General features: G+C 31.1%; 2 protein-coding genes across 2 annotated transcripts; one reads left to right on the top strand and one right to left on the bottom strand.

Moving 5' to 3' along the window:
* Positions 1-10726: 10726 nt before the first annotated feature.
* LOC146901555 (molybdenum cofactor sulfurase-like) lies at positions 10727-12735 on the top strand. The gene has a single exon (XM_085733729.1). The coding sequence runs from the start codon at positions 10727-10729 to the stop codon at positions 12572-12574; it is 1848 nt and encodes a 615-aa protein (XP_085589855.1). The 3' UTR covers positions 12575-12735.
* Positions 12736-12845: 110 nt separating this feature from the next.
* Positions 12846-14012, bottom strand: LOC146901554 (uncharacterized). Its single transcript, XM_085733730.1, has one exon. The coding sequence runs from the start codon at positions 14010-14012 to the stop codon at positions 12996-12998; it is 1017 nt and encodes a 338-aa protein (XP_085589856.1). The 3' UTR covers positions 12846-12995.
* Between the last annotated feature and the right edge of the window lie 1445 nt (positions 14013-15457).

Raw genomic sequence — 15457 nt, 5'->3', positions numbered from 1 at the left:
AACCTTTTCTAGAAGTAACTCGAGAGACAACGACATTGAGTTGTCCATGCGTGAACACGGGCTTAGGAAGATAAACTCTCACTCGAGATAAAGATTGACCCTAACTTTTATTTATTGTCATTGCAAAACAAAGCGTCAATGGAAATTGCTTGCACCTGAATTTGAAGGGTAGTCCTAGAGCACTCGGAATAAGATTCATCCTAGGAATGACTACCTCGGTACATGCCCTTTTTCCTGTAATTACGGTAGCAGCTATCGTGCTCTTCCCTAGATGTGTAACTGTCAGCCTCGTACAATTACACAATCCATTGGTCTGATCGATGTTTCTCATCAGCATAACTGGACATCCCACCCTTAGTTTCAACCGGTGATTTGGAATTCCAGACTCTTAATACCATTAAGAAATTCCGTTGTGAACCACTCGTTCTGGACATCATAATTTTCGCCCGATCGACAAACAGAATCAGGGCTTAAATACTCTTTCTCTTCACCTGGAATAAGTGACATCATATATTCGTTAACATGCTCAACTGAATCAAGCGTTGGTGCGAGTATTCCCCTTTCTTGGAAAAATAGCGGGTCACCAAGGTTATCATTCAAATTGGGATACACAAAGTCTATAAGTGAGATCAACAGATTTGTTGTGTCTGATATGAGCAAATCTTTAGGAATTTCTACCTTCATTTCTTCCTGCTCTGCAGGTACCGAAGATGCACCCAATCTCATATTAACAGTAAGCCCTAACACATTACAATAAGCCCATATCTTTGATGAATTGACTGAGGCTTCAACAATATCCTACCTCGTTCCTTTTTGTACAACAGGCAATATCTGCCTGAAATCACCACCTAAAACTACTGTCATTCCACCAAAAGGTCTAAACTCATTTAGGGGATCATTCTTGGACATGATATCACGCAATGATCGGTCAACTGCCTCAAAACACCATCGGTGCATCATTGAAGCCTCATCCCAAATTATCAACTTTGCAGCACGCATCAGGTCTTCCCTAGGACTATCCTTTTCCATCGTAAGCTATGATGCCTCATTAATCTCAATAGGACTGTCAGCGTCGAGTGTGCGGTTCTTCCACCTAGTAATAGAAAAGCCGCTATATCGTTTGATGGAGCATTCAATACAATTAACCCCTTCGATCTAATAGCAGTCGACAATGTTTTCCATATAAAGGTTTTTCCAGTACTAACGTAACCATATATGAAAAAGAAACCAACGTCGTTAGAACCAACAGACTCCATGATCTTGTCATGCACACATCTTTGTTCTTCAGTAACATATCAGTGTGTGTCTTTTCCAGTTCATCTTTGTTGTAATTTAGCTCATCAACGATAAGCTTGTTTGTGAAAGTTGGCACGTCTGCTTCGTTTGGCCTGGGCATAGCTTTGAAGTCAGTAAGCGACCGTCCGTTTTCCTGAAGCAGCATTTCAATTTCAATCAAACACAGGTTCTTCAAGTCATCGTCACCGATACGCAGATCTGCATATTAAATGTAAAGTCACGAAATTAATATTAACACCTGAAGAAAAATGATAGCAAGAAATATATGCAATGCAACCTTTTCAATGAAATATCAATGAACTTTATATTATTTTCCTAGTGTGATACCCGTGCAAAGCACGGGAAATAAGCGTACTTATTTTTTTTTACTCAAGAAATTAATTTATTGATTAATGTTTAATAAAATTTATTTTAAATTGAAAATTAATTTACTCAAAGTTAGTGAATATTTAAGTTGTTTGATATATAAATCAGTATAAATTATAAAGTTTTTTTGACAAAAAATATAACTTGTTATATTGTGTAGTTTTTGTAAAAAAATATATACTATATAGTTGTATTAAGATATTTGTGTTTACAAATATAAAGTATATATGTAGTTTACAACTATATTTTATTTTTAATTATTATTTTTATCCTAACTAATAAATTGTTTTGGGGGTTGAGTAGTTCAAATGATTTGAGTTAAGGAATAAGGAGTTGGAGGTACTGGGTCAAACTCAAATGAAGGAGTAAATATTAATCTAACAACTAATTACTATTAGTTGTCGTCAAAAAAAAGGACAATTGTTTTGATCTCTCCAACATAATATAATATTTGCCCCAAGAATATATTACATTGACATTTAAAAAAAACTTAGATTTACTATTGTCAAATTCACCTTTTGAAAATGGTTTTCCGATAACATCTATGGTAGCCCATGTTCCTATTATGATTGGCAAGTCTCTAAAGATATAGATACTCACTTTGAACTTGTACCGAATGTAGAAATATATTGATATGTAATATGCAAGTCTCTAAATATTATCCATACTTTTGAGATATTCTTGAACTTTTAATCTCTGTAATCTTACCCTAGTTTGAAATTGAGCAATTACCTTATGGAGATGTCTGTTTGATATCAAATATGGTGTTGGGTGTTTTCCTAACTAAATGCATTAGATTAATAAAAAAATGGTGGATATTAATTTCTGGTAATATGTTTGGGTTTGGGGAAAATTTTAAGTTTGGGGCGGGTTCAGGTTTGAGGACGAAATTTCCCAAAGAATTTTTCATACTTCAATAGGTATCTATATTCAAGCCCAACTGCCTTATTGTTACTCATCTGTTTCAACACTTCTTTTACCCCGTCGTATATATATAACCTTCATTAAATACTACTTCTATTTACCATTTATATCTCTTTCCTGAACAATAAATTCACTATCTCCTTTTTAATACACTTCACTTGATCCATATATCTTTTCTTTCTTTCTTGTCCCTTAACAAAAATATATATATATAAAATTTCTCCGTCGTTGGTGTGTAAGGATTATTATAACCCATCAAAAGCTTGTGTTGTTGCATGCCTTCTTGCCCCTTTTCTTAGCTCTCTTTAAATATTTATACTTTTACACCTATACCACACTTAAAAATATCCCCTTTTGATTCTCATTTTAATTTGAACATGTTAGTTTCACCAAGATTCTTTACTTCTATCGAGGTCCAAAATCAAAATTCTTTGCTTCTTTTCTAATCTCATATGTCATCTTGTTCCACATGTCATTTTCACTTCTATGTAGCTTCACGCAGCCTTCCTTTAAAATATTTTGTAAGAAAACACTTTGTTTTTCATCCTTTAAATGTCACCACTTGATCCTTGTATCCCAACTGGGGCATATCCTCTTCACTCTTTTCTTAACTCTTGCATCCATAACCAATATTATATGTTGGATAGTCAAACTCTCTCTATGTAAAACTTTAAGTTCAAACAAATCTTTCTGTCAGAATTACTAATAAGAAAGAGATCTATTTGAAAACATGACATCTCACTCTTGTATGTAATAAGATTCTCTTTTGTTTTCTTAAAGTAAGATCAAAAGACAACAAAAAATCTATGATGAATTTACCCTTTGCATTTATCTCCCCGAGGCTATACCCTCGTTTACGCCTTCAAAACTTATCAAACACTCCTTACATGCCCATTTAGATCCACTCCTAAAAAAATATTTTCTTCTTGTTGTATATATTGAATTAAGTCTTTTAAATCCTTTCAAAATTTTACTTTAGGATATTCTTCCAACACTACCTAAGGTGCGTAAACACTAATACCATTAAAGCTGTCTTACTCCCTCCGGTCCTTAATATAAGCAACTTTTCAAAAAAATGTTTGGTCCTTGATATAAGAAAAAGTACAATTTTGAGTCCATATTTATTGACTAAATACCACTTTTACCCTTATTTAAATCCTACTATTAAATGTCATATTTATTGATTCAATTTGTTTTAAATTTTAGTGTGTTGATCTAATTTAATCCTATAAGCGTGTTTTTTAAGTTGGAATATGAAAAGAACATGGCTAGCCACTGATAAATCAAATTGCTCTAGATTGTTCTGCAATTTAATTAAACTACGTACAATGTGTAGTTAATAATGTCTATCCCTTTTTTAAGTGTTGCTTATTTGGATTTGGTAACATTATATATTTAATGAGGACATGTCTGGAAATTTGTTAACAAAATTACATTAGTTAATGTGCTCTTTGGTCTTGATGATTTTTGGTTTTCTTTCTTATATCAAGGACCGAAGGGAGTATTTCCTTTCAAAAAATTTTAAAGATGTCTTATTCAACTGCAAATTTGTAGGCTACAATCCTATCTCATATCATCTTTACATCCACAATATCCTTTTTTCATTCTTTATCCACAATAATGTCTACACCATTTCTCGATTTAATTTTTCCAGTGTACGAATGTTTAAATCTTGAATTATCTAATTCTTCCATGTACCAATGGTGAGAGAGTGATAGTTTGGGGACTAATTTCACTGTTTATTCCTCGAAAAATGGTCATAGATAACTCGTTGAAAACCAAAATTGTGATGACATAGTGATTGATTATAAGATGTTTCTCAACATCAATATAATATTATAAAGCTAAGGTTTGTAATTTGTCATTTGATTTGCATGTTTGATGAGTTAAAAAAAAAAGAAAAAAAAAATATGGACCAAGGGTGAAGTGTCATGTCACTAAGCTCTTGTTGAAAGAATGTCACCAAGCTTTGTTGTGGTCGAAAGTTGAGAGAAAATACATTGAATATTTTGCTTTGTTAAAAAAATCTAATTCATTAATAGCTTAGATGATAGCAAATTGAGTTAACTTTTCACTATCAACAATTTCTCCACTTTTTATTTAGCTATTGTTTCAAATATAATGGTTGAAAGAGAATATCAAATTACCAACAATTGCACTACATCAATGTTGTTACCTCCACATTGAAATTGTCATTAATGATTTTTATTCATTTAAAACATAATTAACATTTTTTTAATGACACGCTTCTTAGTTCCTTTATAATGACATTATGAAGATGATACAATTGATGTACAATTAAGTGGAAAAATCATTTCATTACCCATAATATGTAAAATAATATATTCTTTTTCCTAAAAAAAATATATATTCTTTTCACTTTTTTTATTACTCTTTCTTTTCACCTTTTCTCTTTTATATGATAGAAAATAATGTTACAATTTCTCTAGGTGCTGGGTATTCAACCGAGTTTCTCATGTTGAAGAGAGAAACTCTCTACCAAGTGACTTCTTGGGAGACAATATTACAATTTAAAAATGACATTAATGATTTTAAAATGATATATTCTTTTCACTTTTAACTTTTTATCCGTAAATTTTTTTTGATGAAACTTTAAAATATCACTTTATGATTTATTACAAAATATTCATGAATGACTATTATACATTTAAAGTGAAAATAACACAATTCTTGTTGCATTTTTTCCACAAACAATGTCAATTTGGATTAGAAAGAGAACATCAAGTTTGAATTCAGATTAAAAAACGTAATATTTAAATAAAAAAGTTACCTTCTTGATTTATGGGGTTTTCAAACTCAATATTTTGATTTGTGAGTTAATGGTAATAATTAACATTCATATGCTAATTAAAAAGAATTTAATGGTAATTTATAAATAATCATATATTTTGATATTTTTTTTCTTTGACAAAATGCAAATAAATATTTTAATATTTTCACGATTCAATGACAATTAAAAAATGAAAAATAGACATAAATCATGACAATTCATAATGGCTCCTAATCTATAAAAAAATTGCATAATAAAAAATCACGACAATAACAAAAAATTGTATATGATTAGTTTATATCACAAAAGTAGCCATGAAATTCTTGTGTTTGTTTAAAAAAACGACTTAATCGTAAAAAAAATATAAATATAAATAAATCATATACACTTTTTTTCTTCGAAAACATGACCTTAAAAAAATGCGTTTTTTTAAAAAATAATGGAAAAAATATGACTAACGTTAAATCAATAAAAAAATAATGGAAAAAATATGACTAACGTTAGATCAAAAAATTAACATGCTAATAAATCATAAATTAACCTTGTTATCCGTCAAAAAACCATTACCAAAGAATATGAAAGTTTGTCTTGTACATGTCTCTCACAACAATAAGCAAACATTTTTTTTTGAAGAAAAACGATTTGAACCATGATATTCCAATTTTCTTTAAAATGGAATACATTAGAACATAATCACACTTGATGTCATTTGGTTTTACAAAGCAACAAACAACAAATAATGAAAAACAAAGAGGTGAAAAAAAGTAGGATAGAAGCATGTGATGTGCAATGTTGTTGATATGGATATCTAATTTATACACATATTTTGTGGGGTAGTTTAGACATTATTATTTTTATTTTATGCATATTAGGTAATTCCGAACTAAAATAAAACTTTTGGACAAACATTAAAATGCGTTTAAAGTGCATTATTTTCTATTGAATGTATTGATGTGTTGACCTGCATTTTTTTGTAGACACAAAAAAAAACTCATTTAAAGTACATATTAATGTACGGATTCTCACAAACCAAAGACGAATAATTCGAACCTTGATATTCCAACTTTCTTTGGAAGGGGATGCATCAGAAACCTAGTCGATCTTTAGGGCCATTTTGATTTGATAGAGAGATACGAAGTTGACACAAAGAAAAAGAAATAAAATAGAAAAACAACTGACGTTTTCTTGATAAACTAATTGTGGTATACTTTTTAGTCCAATAAAAATAGTCACTATTAATTTACGTATCCGACATTAACAAAATAATCTTTTTTTTTTTCGGTGCCAAAAAAAATGGTTCTATTTCCTTTAAAAAAATGGTTCTATTTGAAAGTAACTAATACACCTATTCAATTTAGAAAAAAAACTTAGGTACAATTTCTTATGTGCTTTTCGTACGGTTCTTAACTAAATATAATTCACTTTGATTTCTTTAAATTCATAATTTTCTCAGAGTTTATTATATCCAAAAAATTTGTAGTTTTATTTAAGAACCATACCAAAAGCACCAAAAAAATTGTACCTAAGTTTTCCGCGGGCTTCTTCGATTTGTAGTAAAAAAATCATTTTTTTCTAAGAATGTCTAACAAACTTGTTGTCGTCACAAAAAATTAAAAATATTTAATCCATTTAATGTCATTATTAATAATATATTAAATAACCATTATAAGATGACTATTTATTCTCAATCTCCATTTATAATTGAATTAACATATTTTTTATAATATAAATTATAATATAAATGATATATATGGTTACAAATATAACTATAGAAAGTTATTGAAATCCAAATGCTTGAGGATGCTTGGTTTCTCAAGAGTGTTTTTTAAGAGTGCCACATGTCAATACCATATTGAAACTTGAAAAAAGGGTCCTAAATTTATATAATATAGATTATAAATATACGATAATAAAATTGTCTCACAATAATATTAGTACATTATCATCATGAAAATAAGAATAAAAGTTAGTTCATTTCATTAATTTCATTACCGCATAAAAAAAATTCATGGATTGGCAAAAATAAAATCTAACAGGGTATCAATATGAAAATAAGAATAAAAGTTAGTTCATTTTATTAATTTTATTACCGCATAAAAAAATTCATGGATTGGAAAAAAAAATTAATAGGGTATCAATTGGTCAATGTTACAATAATATTTTGTATTAGAAAAAAATTATTATTAATACTAATATTGCATTAAATTATAATATAAATGATATATATGGTTATAAATATAAATATGGAAGGTTATTGAAATCCAAATGCTTGAGGATGCTTGGTTTTTCAAGAGTGTTTCTCAAGAGTGCCACATGTCACTACAATATTGAAACTTGAAAAATAGGTCGTAAATTTATATAATATAGATGGCCATTTTTTTTAGAGTAATTTCCGTGAATGTCCTTTGAAGGGAATGGAATTCGCTAATTTTCGCCGAAGATTCATATCTAAGACTTGATTGCAATGACTTCTAATCTCTTCACATATGAGCTTTATTGTCTATGATATTTATCATCCTTCAGAGTAGGTGGATGGATCTCATTATTGGATCACATGTAATTGAGCCTATGGAGGCCTTATCCAACACTCGAGTGGCAAGTTCATCAAAGGTTTTTACAACAACTTGAGGAATAGTACTGTAATGTCATTTGTACTGAGATGTGGGCTCCCGTTCATGGCAACGGGTTGGCTCGCAACATGGATATATATCACATCATATATGAAAGAGAAATGATATTTTGACAACCATTTTTTGACAATTTTTGGACAACTTTCTCTCTCATACTCACATGATGTTGTTATCCTCTCTCTTCCTTTTTCTCTCTCCATTGTTTTTGACCAATAAGAAATGAGAAAAACAAGGTTGTCAACAAAGTTGTCATCAAATAGATGTCAAAATATCATTACTCTATATGAAACCGATGGTAGCTTTTGTCATACTTGATTACAAGTAGTCTAGTAGTATTTTACTTGACATTCTTTGAAGAATGATTAGAGAATGATTGTATAATGGTTCTTCTTTTGTTTTCCTAGTGCATCAGTCCATTACGCTTTCTATTAAAAAAACTTAAATTAAATTCAAATTAACATAATTAATTTTTAATATGAAACGTTTAATTACTAAACACTGATTATCATTTGTGCTAATTTGCGGTCCAAGTACTTGTAAGAATTAAAAAGTTTAAAACTAGAGTATGTCCAGATAACTTCTCAATAGATTGTTAGTGACTAGTGATCTTTAGAAACACTCTATTTTAACCACTCTTTTACTTCCTCCGTCTCATATTATGTGACTAAGTTGATTTTGTCACAATAATGCACAATTGTGATCTTAAATATCTTATAATAATCAATTAGAAAAAATTATGAAAACTTAATATTTTTAAAATATTCATCGAGACGAATCCAACATCTTATATGCTATATATTAATATGATCAAAATATGTTATATGAATAGTGCACATTTTTAAATTAGATCATTTAAAATGGGACGGGGGGAGTAATACTTATTCTCTTATCCAGTAAAACTCATGCGGATTGCACCACTTTATATTAGATTCATTTTTAAAATATGAGATTCACACTAATTTTATCATAATAGTGTCCTTGAAATTTCTCATTTGTAATTAGCAATCTTTTTTAAAACTCCTTCAACTTCTCAACCAAAATCACTAGGCTACACCTTTAAGAATTGCTATGAATTATTTAATGAAATTACTACAATATATCTTTGTGAACTTTTTCAAGGTTGATATTCATTTTTTTTAGAGGTGAAGGTTGATGTTCACAGGTGTCACTCTTGTGTTTAATTTTAAAATTAGATTTTTCTTCTTTAGGAGAATTTCTAAGATTAGATCCAATAAATAGCTTCAGACTTCCCTCAATATTGTTACAAAAAATTTTAAATTGCAAACTATTTTAAATAGCAAATATATAATTTATTTGTTACGATTTTATTAATAGTTTATATCAAATTAAAACAGTAAAAAACATGCTCTAAACCCATGATAAAAATAAATTATTTTTAATGTCTTTAAAATTTATTTACCTCCTGTCAAAAAAAAAATTATTTACCTAACTAAGGACGAAGATTCATTTTTGTCCTTTACGGTTTGAAAATGTTAGAGACAACTCTAAGTTTTATTTTTGCAAAGGACTAAATTACTTCACACAAAAATTGTGAATGACTAAAAGGATTTCACTCTATACAAAAAAATTCTATTGACCTCCTACAAGTCACCTCATGTTTCCCACCAGTCACATTTTCACATTAGCACTCACATATAAATCCAAACTATACTCTAAAATTATTCCTCCGAAGAACTGAGTCCACATTATTTGTCCAAACAGTATGAAAAGTGAAAACCCAGTTCATGCCCTTTAGTTCTTGTTGTTTCTCATAAAAGGCATCTTACGATAGAAACATAAAGTTCCAAACTTAAAATACCATTTTCTCCCTTTCATAAAGCACCATACATACAATGATACAACCACTTTGTCTTGGCTAAGAAGGGTTTATGGTAAGAACATTAAGATGAAATCTTAACGTGTGGACCAGTCCCAGCCAGTGTCACAGTCTAGACAGTGATCTTCACCGGTGTGTTAGATAAAGCCATTATTGACTTTAAACTAACCTAATTCAACGGAGTTCTCAGTAATAATAAATATGTCACGAATTTCCCAACTTTGTTGAGTATGAAATGAAATAATATTTGCCGTGTGCTATAGTCAAAAACTAAATGCATTCATAAAAATGATTTAATCTAAAAAGTTGTCTAGTTTTCAAACTAAAGTGAGTCTTACCAGCTTTGGATTGCCTGCAATTAGGGTAACTAACACATATTCACAAATTTAGTCAAACCCATTAATTCATTTATCTTGTAACTTCCTCACAAGTCACAAAAAGAACTAACAAGTGGAGAGTAAATTAAGTGATCCCATAATAGGTGATACATTGAATTTTATATAAACTTTGATGGCATTTTAAAATTTGAATAAAGTAGGACTCAACTTTATACAATTGACTTGTAAGATGGAGTCGGTCTTTTATTTATAAATTATTGGATTTAAGTGTGAATTATTAATCATACGTCGATTATACTAAATATTGGATATATAGGATATGTGATTCATATACATAATGTTTTAAAATGTTGGATAAGATAAATATCTAGTGTCAAAATCTCTTGTTTGTCTTTAAGCATTAGTCTGTTGTTGCTTCCGGTATTATTACGGACCCCATTTATCATTGGACTTGTAACTCTTGACCATATATGTATGTATGACATACATTTAGTTAGGTGTTTACAATAAAATTTCGAGTCAATGTTTTGAAACTATAGCTAAAATGCAACCACCATGTTCTGGAGGAACATCATCACAACCCTGTTTCAATGGTTGTTTTCCATCTCCATTTCTTGCCTCTGAGAACTCCCATGATAACACTTCCAATTCAAATAGTGTCAGTAAAAATGGTGACTTAGCCTCGGCCACATCTTCAAGTCTTTATCCCAACACACATTTCACAAACCATGAATCTCTCCCACATTTACAAGACTCATATAATAACTTCATCAAATCATTCCCTCAATTTTCCACAACTTCTCAAGTAGATCAAATTCGAGATCAAGAATATCAACACTTGAATAGTCTTTCCAATACATGTTTTGATTACACTGGTTATGGTCTTTTCTCTTATGCTCAGCAGAACCAAAAATCATGTTCTTATTCATCTTCCTCGTCGTCTACTCGCTACTTGAACTTGGAACAATCGTTCTTTGATGTATCGATTAAGTCAATGAATTTGAAGTCACAGATACTCTACCGAGGACAAGAATCAGAACTAGAGTCAAGAATGAGAGAAAGAATAATGACATTTATGAATGTCTCTGAATCCGATTACGCCTTAGTTTTCATTGCTAATGAGGTATCTGCTTTTAAACTTGTATCTGATTCATTTCTATTTCAATCCAAAGGATCAGAGCTTCTCACAGTGTATGATCATAGCAATGAAGCATTGGAAATGATGATTGATAGTTGCAAGAAGCAAGGAGTACAAATTTTATCAGCAGAATTCACATGGTCCAATTTAGGAATTGAATGGAGAAAACTAAAGAAGATGATAACATGTAAAAAGGAGAAGAGAAAAGGTAGTTTATTTGTTTTTCCACTTTATTCAAAGGTTACTGGATCACCATATTCTTATTTTTGGATGTCTTTGGCACAAGAAAATGGTTGGTGTGTAATGCTTGATTTATGTGCATTGAGACCAAAAGAAAGAGACACTTTAGGTATGTCTATGTTTAAACCTGATTTTATGGTTTGTTCATTTTACAAAATCTTTCGTGAAAATCCATCTGGGTTTGGTTGTTTATTTGTCAAAAAATCAAGTATTTCTTCTCTTAAAGATTTAGGAAATGCTACAAGCATAGGAATTATAAGTCTTGTTCCTACATTTGCACAATGTCACACTTCTAGCTCTCGTCGAAATGAGAGTGCACCGTCAAACTCTGGATTACTAGGATTCGCTTCTCCTGAGAACGAGATGGTTAAGACTAAAGAAGAGCAAAATGAGGTATCATCATCATCAGAAATTGTGGAGCTACAAGGCATGGAGATGAATGATGAAAGATTGGAAATTGAGTGTAGAGGATTAGACCACGCAGACACAGTGGGACTAATAGTGATTAGCACAAGAACAAGATACTTGATTAATTGGCTTGTTAATGCATTAATGAGTCTTCAACATCCACATGATGAAAATAGATTTTCATTAATTAGAATCTATGGGCCAAAAATAAATTCACATCGTGGACCTACAGTGGCATTTAATATATTTGACTGGAAAGGAGAAAAGATTGATCCAACACTTGTGCAGAAGTTAGCTGATAGGAATGATATCTCTCTAAGCAGGTCCTGTTTGAAAAATATCAAGTTCTTTGATAGGAACCAAGAAGAGAGGGAATTGGCCTTGGAAACTAAAACAAATGAAGTTGAAAAGTTGGGCATGTCCAAGAAGAAAAGTGGTTCAAATGAGTCTAGGATATTGGTTTTAACTGCAACATTGGGCTTCTTGACAAACTTTGAAGATGTTTATAGGTTATGGGCTTTTGTTTCTAGGTTCCTTGATGCTGATTTTGTGGAAAAAGAGAGATGGAGATACATTGCTCTAAATCAAAAAACTATTGAAGTGTGAATTTGTTGTTACATGCTATTTTTCCTTCTCTGTTTTGTTATCAACTCATATTCTTTATGGTTATTTTATTTTAGGATAAAAATAAAACTCTTTGCAGATTTGAGTTGTATGTTATATTTTGCATGATAATTGAGTAACATACCCTCCAATTTCTGAACAAATATTTGAACCTTCTGTCACAATATCCCACATAATCCCCTCAGAATTTCAGGATGAAAAAAGTACTACTAATAATACAAGTAAGATAAATAATGCTAGGCAACAAAAGTACTACCAAAATACTCAGAGTGAAAGAAAAGCATGCATAAAAGTTTTCCCTAAACAAGTTCACTATATAACTGGTTAAACAACTAAAGGATGCTAGGCAACAATCACATGACAAATAATGCTTACAATGAAGCCTGAGAAGAAACAATAAAACCTATTTCTTTTTTATCATTAGTTTGTTGGAGTTGGACCAGACATGGACATGACCATGTCTGTTACCCGTATAAATCGCGTTCCGGTCTTCATCATAATAGTGTGTGGTTATACCCTCCAAAGCCTCTGTAACTGATATTGTTTGAGATGAATCAATGCACTCCAAAGCTTTTGCAGCATTAATTTTTGCCACACATTTCCCCGACAAGATGTTGCTCACATTGATGGAACCTATCACATTGGTAACCATCGATTGATCTTCAGAGTCATCCCTGCAGTAAGAAATGATCAGGTTCTGATCACTTGTTATGTAATTGATGTTTGTGAAGTCTGGATGCCATAGTGGATGCCGTAAGAAGTGATCCTCCAATGATGTAACCAGTTCTCCACGAAAGTTCCATACAAAATTTGTTTGGTTTTTGAGAGTAAGGAATAACTGTTTCTTCCATAGAAAGATAAATCTTGACGTCATGAACTCAGTTCTGCGTACCGATGCCTTAATCTTAAAACTTGGTAAGTCAAGAATCTGAAGGTTGACATTGTCGTGCTTGACTACAAGCTTTTCATTGGACACTATGATGTCTACCTCCCTATTCCAATGTAGACAATTGAATTGTTTGAGAACTTTGCCATCCTCAATAGATATAATCTTGACTGGAATATGCTCACTTGTTCTTTCGAAGATGAATAACATGATGCCAGAAGTGATGTTGATCCGTTGAACATTGCTAAATGAAAACGAGTATAGTAAAGTGTAGTTTTTAAGATCAAAAACCTTGAATATATTATCTTGCGCAGAGTAAGTTAGGACCTTGGCATTAACATCATCAAATTTCACAACAAAAGACTCTGACTGAAAAAGATGAATACCGGCATCCGGCTTGGCCCTCCTTATGTATTCAATGCGTGTTGATCTGTATTCATCCGGCATCCTACTTCGGCTTGACACTGTAATAAGTGAGTCATTGTTCTTGTTGTAGAAGAGTCTCTTGATGACGTCGTCTGGGTGCAGATTCATAAAGCAAATCCTCTCATCTGTTTCACTACTAAAAGCTGCACAAAGACCAGATTCGGCAAGAACAAATACAATGTTTTTAGCAGCAGTGATCCATCAAAAAGGGCAAGATATGTGAAGGAGGAGATTTATGTTTAGAATTATGAGTGTCAAGTGCATGACTCAAACGCATGTTTTGGAATCTATGTGGAGTAGTAGCAGTAACAAAAGCACGGTGAGGTTTAGAAGATAACTCGCGGTTTTGAAGGATCTTGATGATGTTCTTGTTTCTTTTCTTGATGTTGCCACCATTGTTAGAACCTTCTTTCCCTCCACGAGTATTTTCATCCATTGTTGTTTGCATAACTGGTGTAAGTTAGAAATATGAGATGAGATGAGATTGGGTGGAAAGTGAGTGTTAAGTAGTATATAAATGAGATAACTTCTATATCTAATGTCTTATTTATATCCTTTTTGGGAGGATTTTTTTGGAGGTTTTGGAGAATGAATTGGGTATATATTTTTATATATATTTAATTTTAAGAAAAAAATTAAAGAAACATCTTAATTAATGATGATATAATAATTCAAACACCATCATCACATTATTTGAGCGAGACATTGAAAGTTGGACGATAGAATACATTTTCCGTTATATGCGAGACATCAAGATGTACAAAGATCAATAGGTGAAGATATAATTGAAATATAATGAGTATATAATCAATCAAGAAAATACATTAGAGGATTAGCGAACAAAACTTAATCCCAACGCAACCTTCTCAGCTGAAAAGTTTCATCACTTTTTATTTTGTCACTCAAACAAACAAACTTTTAGAAAACCCTAGCTTGAAATAATTTAAAATAACTGAACGGTTTAAATTGTCAAGTATTTTAAATCAATAATTTAAAATACTTTGATACTACAAATCACACATATCAAATGACGTTGTTGTCTGAAGCTTTCGTCAATTAAACATCATAATCATTTTTAATCATTTCAAGTCATTTTTACATGTGTATATTTCTATTTCCCTTTCATTTTTGTTTTGAAAACTAACCCTGATACTGACATTTGGGAAAAGTTTTAGCAAAGAATTGTATGGAAGGTAGAGTAAACAACAAGAAAAAGAGAAAGGAAAAGCTTGCCAAGCTCTAAGCTCAAAATACACCATCCACTTCTACAACTTCCAAACCTACAACCATCACCTTAATGGGATATAAAGTGACTGAAATACCTCCATTACCGTAAATGAACATCAATAGTTTGAGGCGACTAGCTCACCTTGCCAGATCCGGACCAAATCAAAGACAAATGGAAATGAAGCAGGAGTCTTACAAATCATGTACGCAACGCAAATCCATTCACTGGAATAGATCACGAAGATCCTATCGCTTGGGAAAGTTTTACGAGATAGCAGGATCATTAGGTGCTGTTAATGCAGAGAATAAACAAGTATTCATGAGGA

Source organism: Medicago sativa, chromosome 8 (genome assembly GCF_051527215.1).
Source record: "Medicago sativa cultivar Bolivia chromosome 8, Bolivia_mono, whole genome shotgun sequence".
Taxonomy (NCBI): Eukaryota; Viridiplantae; Streptophyta; class Magnoliopsida; order Fabales; family Fabaceae; genus Medicago; species Medicago sativa.
This window is presented reverse-complemented; position numbering and strand designations above follow the sequence as displayed.